Source organism: Peromyscus leucopus, chromosome 4, assembly GCF_004664715.2.
Source record: "Peromyscus leucopus breed LL Stock chromosome 4, UCI_PerLeu_2.1, whole genome shotgun sequence".
Lineage (NCBI taxonomy): Eukaryota > Metazoa > Chordata > Mammalia > Rodentia > Cricetidae > Peromyscus > Peromyscus leucopus.
The window spans coordinates 146,552,680-146,568,861 of record NC_051066.1 but is presented as its reverse complement, the minus strand read 5'-3'; the positions used below and the strand labels follow the sequence as shown (position 1 = coordinate 146,568,861).

Below are 16,182 nucleotides of genomic sequence, written 5' to 3'. Positions count from 1 at the left end.
AGGTCAGGTAGTGATGGCACACAGACCTTTAATCCCAGCACTTGAGATCTCATGCCTTTGCTTGGGAAACACACTTGCTTTTAATCCCAGGAAGTCATATGACAGGGCAGAGAAAGGTATATAAGGCATGAGGAAATAGGAACTCACTTTCTTTAGGCTTAAGATTTCATAGAGGTAAGAACTAGTGGCTGGCTGCTCTGTTTCTCTGATCTTTCAGCTTTCACCCTGATATCTGGCTATGGTGGTATTGTGTTCCCTAAAATATTGTGCACCCTAATAAACTTATCTGGGGTCAGAGAAGAGAACAGCCACAATATTAAACATAGAGATAAGCAGTGGTAGCACATGCCTTTAATCCTAGCATTCCATTCCAGAGGCAGAAATCCCTCTGGATCTCTGTGAGTTCAAGGCCACATTGGAAACAGCCAGGCATGGTGACTCACACCTTTAATCCCAAAAAGTGAGCCTTTAATCCCAGGGAGTGATGGCAGAAAACAGAAAGATATATAAGGTGTGAGGACCAGAAATTAGAAGCTTTTGGCTGGTTAAGCTTTCAGGCTTCTAGCAGCAGTTCAGCTGAGACCCATTCGGATGAGGACTCAGAAGCTTCCAATATGAGGAAACTGGATCAGGTGAGGAACTGGCGAGGTGAGGTAGCTGTGGTTTGTTCTGCTTCTCTGATCTTCCAGCATTCACCCCAATACCTGCCTCTGGATTTGTTTTTATTAATAAGAACTTTTTAAGATTTCTGCTACATCTGCCTCTGGGTTTTTTATTAAAAGACCATCTAAGATTTGAACAACAATGCCCAGCTGCTATTAGTTTTTTATTGTAAAATATTTGCTATTATAAATTTTAAAAATGCAGTAACAAAGGGTTAGGAAATTTAGCTCAGTGGTAGAGCACTTGCTTAGCAAGTGTAGGAGCCTGAATTCATTCCCAGTGCTTAAAAAAAGGACATTAACAATAGAGCATATGAAATTTGTTGGGAATGCACTCATCCCCTATGATGCCTCATACCTCAAAGGGACAAACTAGCATGTCACACAGGACTGGCCCTTTATTTGTTGTGCTGAGTGTGCATGCCCTGTAGAGAGACACAAATACTCACCTGCAGATAGAATCTTACCCACTTTATGACAAGGGCAGAGTTTCATTTTATGACCAACATAAAAAATAAACTTTACACATTTCCGTTTTTAATTTGTTGAGTGTTTTGTTTATGCTGGGGATCAAACTAAGGGCCTTGCATATGCTAGGCAAGTGATCTACCAACTGAGTTACATTCCCCAAATTTGTTGCTTTCTCCCCCTTTCAGTATCATCTATAAGAAAATACACATGACAAATTCTCACCTGGCTAAGCCTCATGTCCATCAGGGTATTTCTTGCTTGACCAATCTTCCTCATGTCCAGCTCCCCTGTACCAGGTGTCATCAGCCCCGGTGTCATTCCACCAGGGTATGGAGTGTTCAAGCCACCTGGATAGGGTGTGTTCAGACCTCCAAATTGCTAGGAGGAGGATAAAACACTGGTTTGCACGGTCATGCTAAAGATCCCCACCTCCTCAAAACACCAATCCCTAGTCCCTATGCCCTAATAGGTACAGCTATTCAGACTCTTGCCATAGCACAGCTACAGAAGAACTCAACATTCACCCTTCTCACCAAACCCTTATCCAGACTAAAGAAGCCTCATTTGCTTCTGTTCAGATACTCACGGTTTGTCGAGGATCCACAGAAGTGTGGTTCTCTCCAGTCTGTAAATGTTTGGCAAAGAAACTGTCAGGAACAGGGGTCAGCTTCTCATAGCGTGGATTCCGTTGACGTTTGTTTCTGGCATCGCCAACCTCTGGGATGCTCAGCCACTCTTCTTCTGTGACCTCTGCCAACTTCCTCTGGAAATATGCAGATCCCAAATGTTAGTCATCTACATGACTTCGTATTTGCCCTATTCAAGCCTCTGGCCTACTGTGCCTTAGAAAGGATTGATGCAGAAATGGTTTTCCATTTAAAAAAAAATAAATAAATCTTTTTTTTTAAAAAAAGGAAGAAATATTTTTTCCTTTGTTTTTTTAGAACATAGGACAGAAGATCAAATATATTGAAGCACAAACCTCCCCTAAGCAATTAATCTTCTAAACTAAGTAAACAACAGTTAGTAAAGGTTCAAGTACTACAGTAGAGTAGTCTACTGCTTAGATGAGGGCCCGAGAACCAGTATGCCAACCCATCTGCTCACCTTGAGATCTGAAAATTGCTGCTGGATTTTGGGACGCTCCATTCGGTATTTCTCAATCTCTTCTTTCTCCCTTTGCTCTCTAGGAAATAAAATATGTGCCTGCATTACAAGTATTAGATGTGGGGCTGGAGAGATGGCTCAGCAGTTAAGAGCACTGACTGTTCTTCCAGAGGACACTGGTTCAATTTCCAGCACCCACATAGCAGCTCACAACTGTCTGTAACTCCAGTTCCAGGGGTCCTGACACCCTCACACAGACATACATGCAGGCAAAAAACCAATGCACATTAAATAAATAGAAATTTTTAAAAAGAGATATTAGATGTAGGGTTTGGAGAAATAGTAGATATAAGCTTATAGCACTTCTTCTTAAAGAGAAGGCAGATTTATTTCCCAGGCCCCACACGGTGGCTCACAGCTATCCACAACTCCAGTTCTAAGGGATCCAATGCCCTTTTCCGGCATCCATGGGCACTAGGCATGCACTTAGTATACATACAGACATGCAGGCAAAACAGTCATATATACAAAATGAATAAGTTCTAAAAAATAAAAATAAAATTCATTAAAAAAAAGAAAATTGGATGTCCATTGCAAAATGAAGTTGGTTTGTTGTCTATCTTAATTAAACAATCAAAAACAATTCCACACATTTAACAGTTAACTAGAATATATTTTAGGCAACTGTAGATATAATCACAAATCTAATCATTCAATTATTTATCAAATGAAAACAGTAAATCAGATACCTTACTTTCATAGATGTTCCTTAAGTGATATGTTTACATCAAAATAAATCCATTATAGTCAGGTATGAAGTCACACACCTTTAATCTCAACACTGGGAGGCAGAGATAGGCAAAGCTCTGTGAGTTCAAGGCCAGCCTGGTCTATCTATCTATGTGGTAGGTGAGTTCCAGGACAGCCAGAGCTATGTAGAGACCCTGTCTCCCCACCCCCACCCCACCCCCCCAACCCCCCACTCCCCTTCGAAAAAGAAGAAAAGGAAGAAAACCCATTATAAGGAAAAACATATTTTACTCCCCTAACTGCACATCTATCAACACTTCAACACTGCACCCTGTAGTGTCAGTTGTGATGGTCCAGCCTAACTCCACCTTAAGGATTGAAGCCACTTTGCTATAAGATCACAAGTTCATTTGTTTGCTGCAAAATTCAAGCTGACCATGTTTCAACCTGTTTCTGGAATTTGACATGCTGTTCTCCACCCTGTGGAGTTTGACTCACACCTTGAATATACCCTGATAAGATAAGATGTTCTGCCAAGTAAGTATAAAATGTTCAGCCAAGTTCCTATGTAACCAAAATTCCTCTGGAAATCCCCCAACCCATGAAAACCACTTACTCTTGCAGTTTTTGGACTATAGAAACACTATCCTTTCCTTTGTTCTATGCTGTACTTTCAAACCCTACTTTAGGAAGATAGGCTTGTCTGACAGAAAATAAAGCTTCCCTTTTAATTTGACCAAAAAATAGGGGTAATTGGTCTTGACTCTCATGTGGTGGGATTAACAGTTGTTTCCTCCCATTGATTACAAGGCTGACAAGAAGCTATAGCAACACTATCATTATCCAACAACTCAAGAGACTACTGTTCAGTTGGAACCTCCAGCTCACTCTTGCTTGATCTGGAAAGTCTCATTCCTGTCTCTCTCCCTCTCCAGACCACACCCTCTCAGCAAATCTCTAAACAAAGGGAAGGCACCAAAAAGCCCAGTTCTGAATTCTTGGAGGCTACGATACCTCCTCCCCTGAAGTTGCCAGCAGCCCAAGTTCCCACCTAAGCATTAAAGCTTTTGACCATACGTAGACACAAACCCAGCTTGTGGCATCACCCCTCACCTACAGGACATATAATCTCCCTGCTTTATTTCAGGCATGTGACTCTCCAGCACCATCTCTGGGGCTGGAGGACTCACCCGGGAGCTGCTTTGCTCAGATAAACCTGTTCCTTTTCTTTTTCAATTCAGCTTGATCTGGCTTACTGGGTCAGCAGAGAAACCTATTATCAGGTACAGAAATTAACTATTTTATCAGTATCACTAAGCTCTGGAAAAAGTCAAAATCCAAAGTACGTTTTTTCCCCCCCTTTTTGTTGTTGTTGTTTGTTTTTGTTTTTCAAGACATGATTTCTCTGTGTAGTCAGCTCTGGCTGTCCTAGAACTCCCTCTGTGGACAAAGTTGGCCAAGAGTCCACCTGCCTCTGCCTCCCAAGCACTGGGATTAAAAATGTGTATCACTATGCTGGGCTCAACATATGGTTTCTACTAGGTACATGGTACATGCTTTTAATCCCAGCACATGGGATGCAGAAGCAGGAAAATCTCTGAGTTCAAGGCCAGCCTGGGCTACACAGCAAGTTTCAGGAAGCTTGCACTAGAGTGAGACCTTGTCTTAAAAATAAAACCAAACAAACAAAACCTACAAAGCAACATAAGTATGCTTTGCAGTATCTGTGTTCACTTCCCATAAACTTTCCCAAAATAGAATACAGAATTCAGAAAGTTGGCATATTAAAGTGATGTATACATAATAAATAAAAATTTAAAAAAATTAAAAAAAAAAAAATGTCACCTTGAAGCCCTACAAAACAAATACAAGAGCCTTGCATCTCAAATAGGGACACCCAAGTTCCAATCTCGACCAACATGGCACCAAGTGCCCACCACCGTAGCCAACTCAACTACAGGCCCCTTATAGTTTTCTTCACCCACCAGTCTAGTGTGACCTACCCCATTTCACAATAGAGACATGTGGCATGGACTTCCAAACCACTATCTCTAACCCACAAGATCTAGATTTTTCACTTGCCACCTGACTCTATTTCCAAATTATTTAACAGAGAGAGATAAGAATTACTCTTACTCCCATTTCAAGATTGGATAACCCTAGGGCTAAAGAGATGTCTCATAGGCTAAGTGCACTAGCTGGTCTTGCAAAGGACTTGGGTTCAGTTCCCAGTATCCATATGCTACTCACAACCATTTATAACTCCAGTTTCAGAGGATCCAACATGCTCTTCTGGCCTCTATGGTGCACATATGTTGTGGAATAATCTTTATGTATACCATGAAGATGTGTCACTCTGATTGGTTTAATAAAAAGCTGAACAGCCAATAGCTAAGCAGGATTTCTGGACAGGGAGGACACTTGGGAAAAAGGCAGAAATGCCAGGAGACACAGAGCAAGCATGATGGGCAGTACAGAGATGAGGTAATAAAGCCATGAGGCAGAAAATAAATTAATAGAAATGAGTTATTTAAGTTATAAGAACTAGTTAGAAACAAGCCTAAGCTATCAGCCCAGCTTTCATAATTAATAATCTACCTAAAAAAAATGTTGATGGACATCATCAAAGAACCTCCATATGGAGTTTGCTCCCACTGCTCCCCAGACAGGGTTTCTCTGTGTCGTTTTGGTGCCTATCCTGGATCTCGCTCTGTAGACCATTCTGACCTCGAACTCAGAGATCCACCTGCCTCTGCCTCCCAAGTGCTGGGATTAAAGGCATGCACCGCCACCACCCAGCCACCCAGAGTTTGCTTTCTTTATGGCAAAAGCTAGTCACTGGGCAAAAAAACTGTCCTTGCCTCAAATAGTATATTGTCCAAAATGGACAACCAAGACACAAAAGAAAGCATCTGCCAAATTTTGACAAGACAAAATAGGACAGTCCTTCAAAATTCCTGCTTCACAGGAAAATCTATCAGATATTCTGGGCCTGTAGCCTGAAGACAGATGCCCCAACGTTGCAGAGGAAACTAGGGTGACTGTCCAGGAAGCCAACTGTTTCTATCATTTCTATAGTTTTGGAAGTTGTTTGCTCTGCGCTTCCTGTTTACTCAGGTAATATTTTATCCTTTTTGGGTCTCTGATGGAGACTGAAGACTAAATAGTTACAGTTTTACAGTTTTCCTTGTTATCAAATTGAGAAAAAAACTTAGGTAACAGATGTAAAGTTTATAAAGTTGAGAGACATAAAAGCTTAAATTGTTTATCTAAAAAAATGTTTTGAGGTCTAAAGAAATAGTTTTAAGATGGTAATACAAGTTACAATAGAAAATGGTTTAGGTATCAAACTTTAAATTCATCAAGATAAAATAGATAATAGAGTATTTTTTCTGAATATGCCAAATACAAATGGACTGGACATTATGAATGTAACCCTTTCTTGATAATTGTTCTTATTGTGTATAGTTTTACTATGTTAGAGTTAAAACCTTTCATTTTTTTTTTTAAGATTTATTTTTTATTATGTATACAGTGTTCTGTTTGTATGTATGTCTGCACACCAGAAGAGGGCACCAGATCTCATTATAGATGGTTGTGAGCCACACCATGTGGTTGCTGGGAATTGAACTCGGGACCTCTGGAAGAGCAGTCAGTCCTCTTAACCTCTGAGCCATCTCTCTTGCCCAAACCTTTCCTTTTTATTTAGACAAAAAAGGGGGAAATGTTGTGGAATAATCTTTTTGTACACTGTGAAGACATGTCACTGATTGGTTTAATAAAAAGCTGAACAGCCAATAGCTAGGTAGGATTTCTGGGCAGGGAGGATGCTGGGAAGCAGGCAGAGAAGCCAGGAGATATACAGAGCACACAGAAAGAAGATGAGGTAATAAAGCCACAAGGCAGAATGAAAATTAATAGAAATGAGTTAAGTTATAAGAGCTAGTTACAAACAAGCCTAAACAAGCAGAGGTGGCGCATGCCTTTAATCCCAGCACTCAGGAGGCAGAGCCTGGCGGATCTCTGTGAGTTTGAGGCCAGCCTGGCCTACAGAGTGAGATCCAGGACAGGCACCAAAGCAACAGAGAGAAATCCTGTGTCCCCCACCCACCCCCAAAAAAAACTAAAAAAAGAACTGAAACAAGCCTAAGCTATCTGCCTAGCTTTCATAACTAATAATAAGTCTCTGTGTCGGCTACTAGGGAGCCGACAGTTGTAGGCAGAGTTTTCTTGTCACACAGCCGCTCTCAAACACACTGAGGTTTATATTAATTATAAATGCTTGGCCAACAGCTCAGGCTTATTACTAACTAGCTCTTACATTTTAAGTTAACCCATATTCCTTATTTACATTCTGCCACATGGCCGTAACTTTATTAACATGGTATGTTCAATTCCTGCTCCCTCTGGCTAGTAACTCTTCTGACTCCACCCTTCTTCATCCCAGCATCCTTAGTTTGGACACCCCACCTACACTTCCTGCCTGGCTATCAGCCAATCGGTTTTTTATTAAACCAATCTGAGTGACAAATCTTCACAATATACAAAAGGATTATTCCACAGCAGATGGTCCCTACAAAAAAAATCCAACTACACACATACATCCATGCAGGTGAAACATTCATATAAATAAAAATATATAAATATATAAATATTGAAGATGGCAACCCTAAGATGAGCATGACAGTACAGGCCTACAAATCTGATAATGCAGAAAGTTAAGGAAAGAGATTTCCATATATTCAAGGTCAACCAGAACTACATAATGAAACATCACTTCAAAAACCAAAAAGGAAAAGGAGAGGACTGAGAAATTAATCGGTGGTTAAGAGGTCATACTGCTCTGAAGAGGACCTGAGTTCAGTTCCCAACACCCACATTGAATAGCTCACAACTTCCTGTAACTTGTGTCTCTGGCCTCCAAGGGTGTATACACACACACACACACACACACACACACACACACACACACACAAATTAAAATCTCAGGAAGAAGAGGTAAGAAGATATCTGTGGTCTGAAGGCAGAGTCTGGTCTACATACTAAGTTCCAAGACAGTGATGGCTATGACAGAATCAGTCTCAAAAAACCAAAATAACAGCTGGAGAGATGGCTCAGTGGTTAAGAGTATTAGCAGCTCTTCCAGAGGTCCTGAGTTCAATTCCCAGCAACCATATGGTGGCTCACAACCACCTGTAATGAGATCTGGTGCCCTCTTCTGGCCTGCAAGGACACATGCAGGCAGAACACTGTATACATAATAAATAAATAAATAAATATGATTGATTGATAGATAGACAGACAGACAGACAGATAAAAAATAAGAGATGGCTAGAGAAATGGCTCAGTGTTTAAGAGCACTGAATGCTTGTCAACAGATTCCATTCCCAGCACCCACATGGCAATTCACAACCATCTGCAACTCAAATTCCAGGGGGATCTAATGCCTTCTTTTGTCCTTCAAGGGGACCACCCACACATATGTTGCATAGATATACATGTAGGCAAAACACTCATATAGGTAAAAAAAATGCAAGTACCAAAAAAAAAAAAATGGCTTGTGGGGGGTGATGGCCCACACCTTTAATCCCAGCACTTGGGAGGCAGAGCAGGTGGATCTCTGTGAGTTGAGGCCAGCCTGGTCTACAGAGTGAGTTCCAGGACACGCTCCAAGGCTACACAGAGAAGCTCTGTCTCGGGGGGAAAAAATGCAAGCTTTAGAAAGATTTTCAAAAGTTTAATTTAATAATAATTAAAAAAAAAAAAAAAAAAGCTGGGCAATGATGGCATATCCCAGCACTTAGGAGGCAGAAGCAGGCAGATCTGTGTTCTACACAGAGAAACCTTGTCTAAAAAAATTAAAAAAGAGAGAGAGAGAGAGAGGGAAGGAGGGAGGGAGAGAGGGAAAGAAGAAAGGAAGGAACAAAGGAAGGAAGGAAAAAGGAAAAAAGGCTTAGGCCGGGTGGTGGTGGCGGCGGCGGCGGCGGCGGCAGTGCACGCCTTTAATCCCAGCACTCGGGAGGCGGATCTCTGTGTTTCACAGAGAAACCCTGTCTTGGAGAAAAAAAAAAAAAAAAAAAAAAAAAAAAAGATTCTAGGTTTCCAAAACCAAAATAAAATAAAACAAAAAACCTGTATCTTTAGTACCAGCATTTGGGAAACGAAGGCATGTGGATCTCTATGAGTTCAAGATCAGCCTGATCTACATAGAGTTCCACTACATCCAGAGCTAAATAGCAAGACCTTGTCCCAGAAAAAAACAAAACAAAACAAAATAAAAAAAACCTCAGGTTTAATCCTTTGCATCCTCCCCCAAAAAGGCAACCCTACTGGACATGGTGGTACAATACTAAGGAGGTAGAAGCAGACAGATCTCTGTCATTTCTAGGCCAGCCAAGCTTAAGTAACCCTGATCATAGTCAAAGTATTACCCCAAATTCTGCTGCTTTTGTGGCAGCTTCTAAGCCTTAAGGCTATTCTGCAAATACCCAGCCTTTATGCAGGTACAGCTGTTACAAACCAAGGTCCAAGTAGCCTCTGAAGTCAAGTAGACATACAGACTATTTTTGCAACTTTCCTCCTAGCCCAAAATAAAACACAACAAAAAGAAATTTATTTTATCTGAAAGCACAGTATGAAATAACATACCTTCTTTCTTTTCTTCTTTCATCCATCCTTTTATCCAGAGCTGCATAAATAGCATCTGCTTCCTCATCATCTTTCTCATAGGGCCCACTCGAGAAGAGGCTCCCCGCATAGCCATTAAACTAAGAACCAAACAATACATAAAAAGGGTCAGCTTTCCCACCAAAACAGAAAGCAGAACACTCATATGCATAAAATAAAAATTACTAAATCTTAAAAAAAAAAAAAAAAAAAAAAAAAAGGACAGAGGAGCTATTCCAGTTGGAAGAAACTAAGCATACTTTTCTGTTGCTGTGACAAAATACCCTGAGTAAAAAACAATTTAGGAGCTGGGTGGTGGAGGCACATGCCTTCAATCCCAGTACTCGGGAGGCAGAGGCAGGCGGATCTTCAGTTCAACGCCAGCATGGTCTATGGAGTGAGTTCCAGAACAGTTAAGGCTACACAATGCTGTGGTGAAAACCAAAACAACAACAACAAAAAAGTCAATTTAGGGAAGAAAGGGCTTATTTGACATACAATTCCAGGTTACAGACCATCACTGCAGGAAAATCATGGAGGTAGAGGCTTCGAGGGAGTTGACCACATACATCCAGTCAAGGGCAGAAAATAAACCCACCCTCACTTGCTTCTACTCAGCTAGTTTTCTTCACCCTTACACAATTCAGGGCTCAGCCCATGGAATGGTACCACCTACATTCAGGGTGTGTTTTCCACCGTGATCAATAATCAAGACAAACCCCAACAGACATGCCCACAGGTCAGCCTGATTCTGATAATTTCTTTATTGAGACTCTCTTCCCAGGTAATTCTAGATTATGTCAACTGACAGTTAAAATTAACCAGCACACTAAGAAAACAAAATACATTGGGAAATCCTGGACCAGGTTCATGACCGAGACATTTATAGAAACACTGTAAAATTGAAATAAAATCTGTAGCTTAGTTAATAATATAGTGTCAATAGGTTAAAAGGTTTCTATAATTTACTAAAATTGTATAAGATGAGACAAAATGGAGATAGTATGTAAGAACTTTTTTTTTTCCTGAGACAGGGTCTCACTATGTAGCTCTGGCTGGCCTGGATGGAACTTGCTATGCAGAACAGGCTAGTCTTGAATCCACATAGGTCCACCTGCCTCTACCTCCCAAGTGCTGGAATTAAAGGCACTGGCCACTATGCCTAGTAATTCCTTTCATTTATTCTAAATATTTTATTTTAAGACAGGCTCTCACTATTCATCCCTGACTGGCCTGAAATACTTTAGGTAGACCAGGCTAGCCTCGAACTCACAGAGATCCACCTGCCCCTGCTGCTAAGTACTGGGATTAAGGGCATGCATCACCACAACTGCTTTATTTTATTTTTATCTACATGTGCGCACACGCATGTGTGTATGTGTGTGCTCAAGCACTTTTGTGTATGTGTGTGCACTCGTACACTCACGTATTTGTAGGCCTACGTATTCAGACAACCACAGAGGTCAGAAGAAGACATTGGATTCCCTGGAAATGGAGTTACAAATAGTGTGAACAGCCTGATGTTGGTGCTGGGAACTGAACTAAATCCTTCGGAAGAGCAGCAACTACTCTTAACCACCAAACATTTCTCCGGCCCCTTTTCTAATATTTTAGGAATACTATTTTTCCAAGTTTCTCCAAGTTTAAAATTATTTCAAAATTAACATTCTACAAAATGTTTTTTCTCAAAGGAAAGATGTTCCTTAGACATGCTTTAAAAACTCTTGAAAGGGGCTGGAGAGATTGCTCAGTGGTTAAGAGCACTGGCTGTTCTTCCAGAGGTCCTGAGTTCAATTCCCAGCATCCACATGATGGCTCACAACCATCTATAAGAGGATACGATGCCCTCTTCTGGTGTGCAGAACACTCATACATAAAATATAAATAATTCTAAAAAAAAAAAGGAAAAAGAAATGATAACACTTAGGGCTGGAGAGATGGCTCAGTGGTTAAAAGCACTAACTGCTCTTCCAGAGGTCCTGAGTTCAGTTCCCAGCAACCACATGGTAGCTCACAATCGCCTGTAATGAGATCTAGTGCCCTCTTCTGGCTTGCAGGCATACATGCAGACAGAACACTGTATTAATAAATAAATTTTAAAAAACAAAACAAACAAACAAACTCTTTAAAGACCTCAGTTGACTGTACCAAACAACAAAGAAGTTCAACGATGAAGTTAAGTCAGCATCAGCACTATCACTAAAAAACATCCAGGAAAAACACCAGCATGTAGTGTTCTGAATCTACAAGTGTATTTCCTTACAAAAAGAGACAAAAGTAGTACCTAGTTCTTTGTGTTTTTACTGTTCTCTCTCTCATATACTGCTAAAGATGGAAAATGAACCTGAGTTCCCTTCCTATGGTAGCTCGTCAGCTCCTTTCTGTGGAAGTTAAAGGTAAAGTTCATCTCATCAAGAACTTTACCTTTCAATTAAGAACACAGCTATGCCAGCAATGCATTCTATAGCATTCTTTTTATTTCTTATTTTCTATTATTTAATTTGCATTTCTGTTTTATGATGGTTTTGTTTTTATTTGTATATTCCCCAGTTAGATTGCCCATGAGGCCACAAGAAAGAATAAACCTTGCTATTTATAGTTAAGCAAGAGAGGAAGAGAAAACAAATACACTACAAAATCAGCAAAATGACAGAAATCCATACATACCATTCTATAAGAACTCTGAATTTCTTTTTGTTTTTTGTTTGTTTGTTTGTTTGTTTTTGCTTTTTTGAGACGGTCTCTCTGTGTAGCCTTGACTGTTCTAGAACTCGCTCTGTAGACCAGGCAAGCCTAGAACTTGATCGGCCTGCCTCTGCCTCCTGATGGCTGGAATTAAAGGTGTGCTCCACCACCACACAAGAACTCTTAATATTAATGTTCTCAATTTCCAGATTGTAGGAAAAAGGGGCTGGCTAAAGAAACCCACCCTGATCCTAGAGGCCCGAACTAGGGAAAGATGGCTCAGATCAGGGTAGAAAGAAACACAGTTTTGCTCAGAATTGTGCTAAACAGCTCCAAGTGTCTGGGACATCTTCAGGGAAGAGCTGTTGTTCTGAGCAGCTCCAGGTGTCCAGAATACCTTCCCCTCCAGGGCTGAACTGTCTCCATGCAGTTCGGCCATCAGAGCTATCCTAAGCAGCTCAAGGTGTTGCCTGACTTCCCAGGTAGTTGGGACACCTTTCCCAGAGTTACAAAACTCACATTTTGGTGCCAAAACCTGGGACCAAACCCAGAGTTGCTGCAACCAATTTACTTACATTTTTGGTGCTGAAACACGGGACACCAAACCCACAGAGTTCCAAAAATCATGTTTTACAACCAATTTACCTACATTTTTGGTGCTGAAACCTGGGACACCAAACCCAGAGTTGCAAAACTCATGTTTTGCAATTTACTTACATAGATCAGTACCCACATCAAGCAGCTTACAACTGCCTCTAACTCCAGAGGGCTTCAATACCAGCTTCTGGCTTCCACAGGCATTTGTATGAATGCTCATCACAATTTAAATAAAATAGGGGCTAGAGAGATGGAGAGGTTAAGAATGTATACTTCTCAGCTGGGCGGCAGCGGTGCACGCCTTTAATCCCAGCACTCGGGAGGCAGAGACAGGCGGATCTCTGTGAGTTCAAGGCCAGCCTGGACTACCAAGTGAGTCCCAGGAGAGGCACAAAGCTACACAGAGAAACCCTGTCTCGAAAAACCAAAAAAAAAAAAAAAAAAAGAATGTATACTTCTCTTGCAGAGGTCCGGAGTTTGAGTCCCAGCACCCAAATCAGGCAGCTCACAACTGCCTGTACTTCCAGTTCCAGGAAATCCAATATATACCCATACACTGACACATATATACACAGAATTAAAAATATACATTTTTCCTTTTTTTAAAAAAAATATACATTTAATAAACAGATTCACAGACAAAAGTGACATGGGAATCTTGATTAGATGCAGAAAAGGCTTTAAAAAAAAAATCTAACACCCCTTCATGTTAAAAGTCAAAATGAAATGTGGAATAGAAGGAACATCTCAACAAAAGCTATATACAACAAACCTGTAACAACTATATTAAACTGGGGAAAACTCAAAAGCATTTCCACTGGAATCAGGAACAAACACTCATATTCAATATAAAATACAGTAAGTCTTTACTACAGTAGTAAGAAAGTAAAGGGAATACAAATAGGAAAGGAAGAAATATCTCTATTTACAGATGATATGCTTCTATATATAAGAGGCCCTGAGGACTCCACCAGAAAACTATTAAAATTGTACAGGACAAAAATTAACATACAAAACTCAGTTGTCTTCCTACATAACAATGAAACAAGGAAATAATCCTATTCACAATAGCCTAAACACACACACACACACACACACACACACACACACACACACACACACACGAATAATCTAATCAAGGATTGAAAGCTCTCTATAATGAAAACTTTAAAACACTAAAGAAAAAAACTAAGGACACTAGAAGATGGAAAGACTTCCTATGCTCATGGATTGGAAACATTGTGAAAATGGCTATTTATCAAAAAGCAATCTAAGCATTCAATGCAGCCCTAATCAAAATTCCAGTGACAGTTGAAGAGATGGCTCAGCAGTTAACAGCACTTACTGCTCTTCCAAAGGACCCAAGTTCAGTTCCCAGCATGCAAATCAGTTACTCACACCCACCTATAACTCCAGCTCCAGGGGATCTGACACTCTCTTCTGACTTTGGTGGACATGTACATATGTACACAAATAAAAAATTAAAATAAATAAATGTTCTAAATTCCATTAACATTCTTCACAGAAATAGAAAAAAAAATCTTAAAAATCCTGGAGATGGGCTGAACATGTAACTCAGCAGTTGAAGAGTGTTTGCTGCTTTTGCAGAGGAAGACCTGGATTCTATTCCTAGTACCCATGTTCAGCAGCTCACAACTACCTGTAACTCCAGCTCCAGAGGATCAGACACCCTCTTCTGGCCTTCCTTTGGCACATGCACACAAGTTGCAAACAAACATGCATAGACACATGTGATGATATTGTGTTCCCCAACATATTGTGCACCCTAATAAACTTATCTGGGGTCAGAGAACAGAACAGCCACTAGGTAGACATAGAGGCCAGAAAATGGTGGCACACATACCTTTAATCCTATCATTTGGAAGGCAGAGATGTGTGTGGATCCCTGTGAGTTCAAGGCCACACTAGGAATACAGCCAGGTGTGGTGGCACACACCTTTAATCCCAGCACTTGAGATCTCATGTCTTGCTGGGGAAAGAAACTCGTCTTTAATCCTAAGAAGTGATGGCAGGAAGCAGAAAGGTATATAAGGCATGAGGACCAGGAACTAGAGGTCTTTTTAAGCTTTTAGGCTTTTGAGCAGCAGTACAACTGAAATCCATTCAGATGAGGACTCAGGCTTTCAGTCTGAGGAAATAAGATCAGCTGAGAAGTTGTCAAGGTGAGGCTGGATGTGGCTTGTTCTGTTTCTCGGATCTTTCAGCGTTCACCTCAATACCTGGCTCTGGGTTTGTTTTTATTAGTAAGACCTTTTAAGATTCTTGCTACAGACACATACAGACACACACACACACACACACACACACACACACACACACACACACACACGAAAACTCTTGGCAGAGACCGACAGGCAGGCGAAGGCGGCAGCCGGCAGCCAAGACACAGTTGTAATAAAGACCAGAAACTGAGCTATTACCTGCCCAGGAGTTAGTGAAAACAAGCTCTTAATCAAGAGCTTGGAACAGGGACGCGCCTTTAATCTCAATACCTGGGGAAGGAGCAGTCTCCATGGGATGAGACCAAAACGGATCTGAACACTCTGTCTGAGGACAACTCAGGGCCTAGCTGCTGATCCTGCAAAACCCATCAACTTGGAGGTGTTGATAAGACTACCCTGCTCAGCTGAAATCCATCCGGGAGAGGATTCAGAATCCTACAGTTTGAAGTCTGAGGAAACAAGATCAGGTGAGGAGTTGACAAATGAGCAAAACGTGACCTGAGAACACAAAAGGAGGCGCTGCCCAGTCACCGAACCAGATCACCAGAATCGTAAGTATACACTTCACCGACTAAGAACAGGTAAGCTCCCATCTCCAGACCGACAGATCAGGTCTCTAGTCCCTAAGCCCTACCTATCGGAGTCCCAGGGACTAGACAGCTACCTTTCCCTGCTCCCCCACCCCAAAAAAAAAACAAACAAAACAAAACAAAAAAAACTAACCCCTACAAACCTACCAACCACTAAAAACCCTAAGCACATCCTACACTGACTAGGAACAACTGCTCCCAGAGACAAAACCCACTAACACTGATTTGACTAAGCTGCTCCTGAAGAAACAGAGCCCAACAGCCCCAATTTCACCAAGAACTCCTAGTGACCCAAGACTAAAAACTAGAACAAGAGAGGCACCTCCAGATACAGACATTGCCTGCACCAAGGAGAGGAAGAGATGAGTAGTCGCCGATGCAAAAATACAGGCAACAACATAAAGACCTATA

The 16,182-nt window shown here is 41.0% G+C and overlaps 1 protein-coding gene across 2 annotated transcripts in view; it reads right to left on the bottom strand.

Moving 5' to 3' along the window:
- The window catches only part of Prpf6 (pre-mRNA processing factor 6), an 87,819-nt gene that overhangs the window by 56,605 nt on the left and 15,032 nt on the right, over positions 1-16,182 (bottom strand). For both annotated transcript variants that reach the window (XM_028885213.1, XM_037205503.1), the window contains exons 3-6: positions 9,639-9,757; positions 2,241-2,319; positions 1,720-1,896; positions 1,356-1,511 (exon numbers count right to left, since the gene is read on the bottom strand). In XM_028885213.1, the coding sequence (XP_028741046.1) occupies positions 1,356-1,511; positions 1,720-1,896; positions 2,241-2,319; positions 9,639-9,757 (531 nt within the window). The remainder of the gene's footprint in view (positions 1-1,355; positions 1,512-1,719; positions 1,897-2,240; positions 2,320-9,638; positions 9,758-16,182) is intronic.